A 7557-nucleotide genomic window follows, 5' to 3' on the forward strand; every position below is an offset into this window, starting at 1 on the left:
ATGTAAATAGTTCAGCTCCATCGACTCCCTTATGTTTTCTTTTCCCTTTTTACCTTTTCAAGCTTCTCTTGGGTCTTGTTATTACTTTTTCAATGAACTATAATAGTTTCCCTCCCACCTCTTTTCATCATTAAAAGAAAACAAGAAAAACAAATCCATGCATAGTCAATTAAAACAAACTCCCACGTTGACCATGTCCAGTCCTCTGTAATTATCTTTGGTCATTTTGCCTTTTCAAAATGAAAAAAACTAAAATGTCTTTGCTTCTGTCTTTACTTCTTTCTGTTTGGAAACAATTATAACACCTTACTTCTCTTTATAGTTTGCAAAGTGTTTTCATATGTATTATCTCAAGAAATAGATAATCATTTTACACCTACTTGTATCTAGCTGGATCATCAAGCTGAAAGGAATTGTAGAGATCATCTCCCCCAACTCCTTTATTTTACCGATAAGGAAACTTGGGCGGTTTGGGCTGTTAAGTAACCTACCCAGGGTCACATACTGTGGAATGTGAAATAGTTTGGTGTCTCTGATTTACAAGCTTTTTGTTAGACATGTGTTGTCATTCTCAAAGAACCATTACTATCAATCAGGTATATTTAGTTGATAATCTCTCTGGCTCTCTCTTCCTATTAATCTGTGCTATTCCTCATTTTTCTTCCTACATCTTAAGAGAGATAGTTTTTCCACTCTTGGCAAGGTCCAAATCCCCAAAGGTCTAGGGTTTGGAGCAAACTAATTTGTGCTTTTATTCCTCTAAATGTGTATTTGTCCTTCATTGCCAAAGAAGACCATGCCACCAGAGAAATGATGACATGACTTGCACTTGACTTTGTTTTGAGTGAGGGAGGGCTGCGCAAGTTACCAGCCTCACTTGTCCTCCAAAAGCCATCTGAATCCAGTGACCAGATGTTCATCAGGATGACTGGAGATGACCCAGGATGAGGCAATTGGGGTTAAGTGACCTGCCCAAGGTCACACAGTTAGTGAGTGGCAAGTGTCTGAGGTGAGATTTGGACTCAGGTTTTCCTGACTCCTACACTGCTGCTCTATCCACTGCACCACCTACCTGCCCTTATTCCTCCAAATAAAACTTATCTGAAGGTAAAATCTGATTAAAATAAGCATTGTAATTAAGGCAGCTGGTGATGCAGTGAATAAGTGCACTGAGCCCAGAGTCAGGAACGCCTGAGTTCAAATCCTGCCTCAGATACTTACTAGCTGTGTGATCCTGGGTAAATTATTTAACCTCTACGTCAGTTTTTCCAACTATAAATTAATATAGTAATCCTTAGCTTAATAAGTGACACATAGTAGGCACTATATAAATGCTTCTTCTTTCCCTTTCCTATTCAGTCAGGGAATCCTTAAAAGTTGAAAAGAAATATTGAGGGGCAAACCAACAACCTGAATGGGGTGTGTGTGTATGTGTGTGCGTGTGTGTGTGTGTGTGTGTGTGTGTGTGTGTGTGTAAGTGGAAAGGGGGTTGTAGTTGCCAATTAAGCAGTCCCAACCTCATTTACGTTGTCTTGGTAATGAAAGTGTTGGTAGTTGGGAGTTATAGAAATCTCATGTCTCTTTGTAAAAAGCATCAGCTGGCAGTCCCGCATTCTCCTATCTAGCCTATAGGCTCTTTAGGTTATGGTGCGGTTCCAGATGCGTGATTGTCATCATCCACATCATCATCATTATCCTTGTCATCATCGTGTCCATCATCTAGAGGGCAGCTGGATGGTAGAAAGCCCTGAACTTGAATTCAGAAAGGCCCGAATGAAAGTCTTCCCTCATTCACCCATCATCTATGTAATTTTGGGCAAATCTCTTGACCTCTCTCAGCCTCTGTTTCCTCATCTGTAAAACAGAGAGGGTAACAATCGCATCTGTCTTTCAGGATTATTTGTCAGGGTCAAATAAAATAAGCTATGTAAATGCTTTGTAAGCCTTAAAGAATTGCATAAATGCCAGCTGTTAACATTATCATCATCTTGATCGTTCTCAGTCATGATTAGTAGGCATACAGCACTGTGCTACTAGGAACATAGAATGTTATAAAGCATAGTCATTATCCTTGAGAACTTGGGAAGGCAGCATGCGCTCCTCAAACCTCAGTTCTGGGGGACTGTCCTGATTTGCCTTACTCTACTGATCGTCACGATTTTCCCCACATCCTCCACTTCATCTGCTTTTGATTTAGGTTTCTTTAAAAGGAGGTGTCAACCTCAATGTGCCCAATGATTTGCTTGTCATTGTGGTCCATTACAGTCAGATAAGAGGAATAATGAGGAAACCTGTAAGCTCTCTAAGCGTTCTCCAGAATGAGCTGCACAATGAAGCACAATTGCTGGAATTGCTTTATTACTCAAGAATGGCGTGATGTATATATGATTTGGGAGAGAATGAGTGTTCTATGAAGTGATTACATATTATTATTTTTTTCCACAGAAAGTCTTTATTTGAGTATGTATCTGCTGCATTTATTGTTGCCTTAAGGGTGATTGGATAGGTCAGAAACATTAACACTTTTCTGTGTATTAAACACCAGCTATTAGAGAAACCCAACTTTGAATGCTATTTTAAGCACAAAAAGCACGATACAGAATTCGTTCAGCAAACAAGCACTCAGTTTCTGCTCCTTGCCTAACGCAATGCTTTAGTTATAAGGCACAGTTCTTGGGTTTCACGGACATTACAAAGTTAGAGACAGTGTCAAAGGTCTAGATTCCTTCTTAGAGAACCTAGGTTTGAATCCAAGAATCCCTAACCCGTATCATCTTGGATAAGTCACTTAACCTCCAGGGGCTACAGTTTCCTCATCTGTAACATCAGGGCCTTGGAAGTGCAAGAGGGCCTCTGAGGTGCTTTCAAGTTCTAAATCTTCAGGAAGATTTCCTGTTCAGGAAATGTTTCTGTCAACATGAAACTAACTTCTTACTTCTGTTGAATCTTTTTTCTATAGAATACATATGTGAATGTATGCATTTAGATGTATATATCTAAAGGTACTCAGTTCAAAAAGATATATTTCACTTAGGATTAACTGCATATTAGAAACATTAGTGAGATTTGCTAACTACAGAGGTGTCCTGTTTAAGCAGATTGATTATGTGAAAATATAGGCACAGAAAAAAAATTATCAAAGGAGAACATGAGAGAATGGGAATGATTCTTATCTTTATAAAATGTTTCGCTATATAAGTAAAAACAGTGATGAAATACCCCTACTGCATTTAAAATATGATTCTATTTTTTAAAAATCTTTTTCATTAAATTCAGAGATAGATCTTTTGTCTAAAGGAAGTTATGCTCAGATGAGTTGCATTTCTTTCCTTTAAAAATGTTTTCTTTATTATGAATGACACTTATCAAATATTTCAAAATCCAATGAAGAGTAGATAAGAGGATAACATAAGAAACTATGAACTTCTTTGGGTTATCATTTTCGTTTAGAGGCAGCTTGCAGTAGTGGAAAAGAAAGCATACAGTAGTAAAGAAAGCTGTGGACTTGGAGTGAAGAAAGCCTGGCTTTACAAATCACAGCTGTTCCATACTTCAGTTTCCGGAGGAGAGTGGACTCAGTGGCATCTAGGATCTCTTCCAGCTCTAAATTTGTGACCTTGTGAAAATCTTTAACTAGTTCACAATAAAATTAGCCTATATTTCCTTTTGTGTTTGTTTTTTCCTCTGCTTTAATGTTTTTTTTATTTATCTCCCTTACTAGATATTGTTCCTGGTAACAAATATATAGTCAAGCAAAATAAATCAAGATAATGATCATGTCTGAGTATAAGTGTTTCATTCTGTACCTATGTTTCATCATCAATCATTTGAAGTCATGATTGGTTACTGCTTTGGTCAGAGTTCTGAGGCCTTTCAATACTATCTCCTTACACATTGTTATTGCAGTCATCGTACAAATTATTCTTTTTGTTTGACTCATATCACTTTGCATATGTTTATACAGGCTTTTCTGAATCTGTCATATTCACAATTTCTTATATCACAATAAAATTCCATAGATCAATATACTGCATTCAGCCATTTACCAATTAATGAGAACCTAGCAAACCCAAGTTCTGCTATAAATGTTCTTGTCCTACAGGAACTTTCTCTCTGTCCTTGACATCTTTGGGATGATGCCCCAAAGTAGTATTTCTGAGTCAGTGAGTATATGTAGTTTCCTGATCTATGCCTAGTCTGACTTCAATAAACCTCTGTGCTAATGATCTGCCCTGACTCATGCTTACTTTGCCTGGACATTACTGTTATGCTTCCTTGTAACCCAGATCAAGAACCTCATCCCTGAGATGGGCTCTGGATGCTTATTGTATCGCCAAGGCAATATTCACAGCACTGATAGCAACCATGAATATACTGGCGTAGTTCTGAATTGCAAAATTTAACAGACTTCATATATAGATAGAAGAAAAACATTTATTTAGACACCAGAAAGCCAAATCCATCATAGTAACCAAAAAGTCAATACACATTATCACTGTGGGGAATACCGCTTTTCCCAAGCCTTCCCCCCACCCCCTGCTGGGGTCTTCTCAAAAGCAAACACTCACAATCCTAGCTGTCTGCCTGTCTATGACCTCTCTCTCTTCTTAGCTCTAACTGCTCTCACCAACTTCCTCGCCGCTCTGCTCCACCTTTCCTGTTCTACCTGTTCAGCAAGCTCCTCCTACCACATCTTAGGCTTCCATGTGATATAAGCAGGTCACTTGGACCTATTAATGGATGGGAAAGATCTTCAAGTTAAGCAAAAATACATGAACAGTACACTTATGAAAACAAGTACATGTATTACAAAATAAAGATATTTATCCTCCACTACTGATCCCTCTCCTCTCAGTGAATTAGACTTGTACATTCTGTCCAAAATTTGAAACTTGGAAAACATTATTTTAGAGAAATTTTGGTAAAAATATGAAAATTTTAAATATTTCCACCCTCTAGCACTTATAAACAACAATAATCGAACAGATACAAGTCCTTTCTAACATATATCTTCATGTTTCAGAATATTCTATAAATTACATAAATAGTGGAGGACTTTGAGATTTGAAGGAACTATGATTTATAGAGCTCCTTCCACCAAATGCATATGACAACTAACAAATCCTAGGGAAGATGCCAGAGATACTTAAAAGGTTAATGATTCATCCAAGGCTGCATATTCAATTGTGTCAGAGACAGAATCTGAACTCAGGTCATTCTAAATCCAAGTATTTCAAGATAGCATTCCATCCACTTTGTCATAGCATCCAAATAGCATGCTCCACGATAGTATTCTATTTATTCCACTATCCTGCTTCTATAAATGGTGAGCATATTTAAATCACAATGTCCCCCTAACAATTAATTCACATTTACATGTCTTCCTAAGGTCTGTATAGTTCTTCTTTTACCGTATGTCAGTTAAGCTTTATTTTTTTCAATCCTGTAAGTAGGTAATGACTTTTTTGGCCTCACTTTACATATGAGGAAACAGAGGCTCCTACATCTTAAGAAATTTTCCCAGCACACTACTATTAAGGGTCAGAAGCAGGATTCTAATCAAAGTCTATTGATTCCAGGTCCAGTGCTATGTCCCCCTTTCACCTTTTGACTGCAGTGGCTGCTAATGGTATTCTTGATGGCAGAGTTTTTGTAGAGTGATACTCTTTGATAAAGTAGTTTAACAAAATAAATTAACATGAGGCCAAAATATCTTTTCAGTATTTCAGCTTTATTTGAAACTTATGAGGATAGTGAAATCAGTAATTCTCAAATGCGCATTAAAAACCCTCTCCTTCCCTGCTTGTCCCCTACCCCACCCCTTCACCCCTAAATGCTTGTTTTCTTGCTTTGGTGACATTAAATACAAGATCAGAGAGAATCCAGAGTTTAATTTTATAAATGGTACATTTGTTTTGATTGAGATAATTGTACTTCCAACATGTCTTATATTGCTAAATAACCTTCAAGGTTGGGTCTTTTCTAAAGAAGGATATGATATGAGATCAAGTTATTTTGTCCTCCTGAGTCTTCCTTTTTCCTCAGTCTCCTTTTCTTTGTTTGAAAAAACACAAAGACTCTTATAGGTGGCCCTTGAGGGGGGCATCCCAGGCAGTGGAGGAGTTACTCAGAATAGAAAGTACTGCCCAGGTACACCAGGTGTGGATCCAATCAGAGTCCCTACTCTATTGTATTTTCTCAACAAGTTGAGAAAGCTGATCAGAATACCAACATTCTTAGTAAGGGGGGCAATAGCCCTTAATTAATTCTGGCCTGGTTGGCAACTGATTAAAAATATGAATCTAATTAGGCAATAAAAAGCTTAAAATTTGGATAGACTTCAGATGCTGCTCATGCTCACCTTCTGTAAGAACTTGGCAAGTAGTTGTCTAGCCTTTGTCTAAGATACACCACCATTTGAGATATCCCATTCCTCTAGATCTAAGGCTTACTTCTGGACTGGTTCATGGTTGCCCTCCCTGCAATGGCTTTGAATTTTTGGGTTGTTCATGGTGGCTTTGTTGACCAGTGATGAATGGTTGACATGTTCCTTGTCATAACACTACAAGTGCTTACTGCTGAGGATGGCTGTGTGCCTCTGTCACACAAGGATGTATTTATTTTATTTATAGCAAGTGCTATTAATTATGCCATGGAAAATGAAGATCTGGATTTTGGTTTCTTTCTCTCATCCTCCATCATCAAAAAGATGGGGTCAGTAGCTTTAGGAGAGGCAATTACAGTAGCCTTAATAAGGAAGAAAATTTTTATGGAGTGAGGAGAAAGGAATAAAAATGATGAGATCAATAATAGGGAAAAAATTTAGGATTGTGCCTTGTGACTATTAAGGGTACTTTGTTGGTTAACCCCATACTCTTATAGTCTCTATTTGTCTAAAGAATTAGGTTTATTAGTTTAAAGCCTTCTTCTCTCTCACAAGATAAGATTATATATGTTAATAGTTATGTTAATAGTGATTTGGGTAACATATGGAAATGAATGTATTTAAAGTTGTCTATTTTGATCTAAGCATACTTTTTGCTTTTGGAGGGGGGAGGTGAGTCAGTCAGAGGTTACACAGCTAGTAAGTGTCAAGTATATGAGGCTGGATTTGAACTCAGGTCCTCTTCACTTTAGGGCCAGTGCTCCATGAACTATGCCACCTAGATGCACCTTAAGCATACTTTTTAAACGTTGTTTTCCTTTTTTTGTAGTTTGGTTTGTGTTTTCCTTTTTTAAATTAAAAAAATTATGTTTTCTTTTACAATATAACTGATATGGAAATATGTTTTGCATGCCTGAATAAGGATAATGTATATCAACTTGCTTGCCTTCTCAATGAGAGGAATAGGGAGGGAGGGCAAGAATTAGGAACTAAATTTTGAAAATGAATTGTTGAAAATGATTTTTACATGTAATTGGGGAAAAATAAAATACTAAAAGAAAGAAAAAAATAAGGTCGTCAGTTTCCTGTTAAAAAAAGATACATATGTGTACATTTATACACAGACACACACACATATATTAATGTTGATGAAAAGATAGGTAGCTAGCTAT

The 7557-nt window shown here is 37.1% G+C and overlaps 1 protein-coding gene across 3 annotated transcripts in view; it reads left to right on the forward strand.

Annotated features, from left to right (window-relative positions):
- Nucleotides 1-3698, forward strand: part of RBM46 (RNA binding motif protein 46) — a 106370-nt gene extending 102672 nt beyond the window's left edge. The window contains exon 6 of one of the 3 annotated variants that reach the window (XM_072621319.1): nucleotides 3451-3697. In XM_072621319.1, coding sequence (XP_072477420.1) covers nucleotides 3451-3615 — 165 coding nt within the window. In that variant the 3' untranslated portion in view covers nucleotides 3616-3697. Of the gene's footprint in view, nucleotides 1-3450 lie in introns of all 3 variants that reach the window. The other 2 variants (XM_072621325.1, XM_072621320.1) reach the window with 2 other exon arrangements.
- Nucleotides 3699-7557: the final 3859 nt, after the last annotated feature.

This window comes from Notamacropus eugenii, chromosome 6 (assembly GCF_028372415.1).
Source record: "Notamacropus eugenii isolate mMacEug1 chromosome 6, mMacEug1.pri_v2, whole genome shotgun sequence".
Classification (NCBI taxonomy): domain Eukaryota; kingdom Metazoa; phylum Chordata; class Mammalia; order Diprotodontia; family Macropodidae; genus Notamacropus; species Notamacropus eugenii.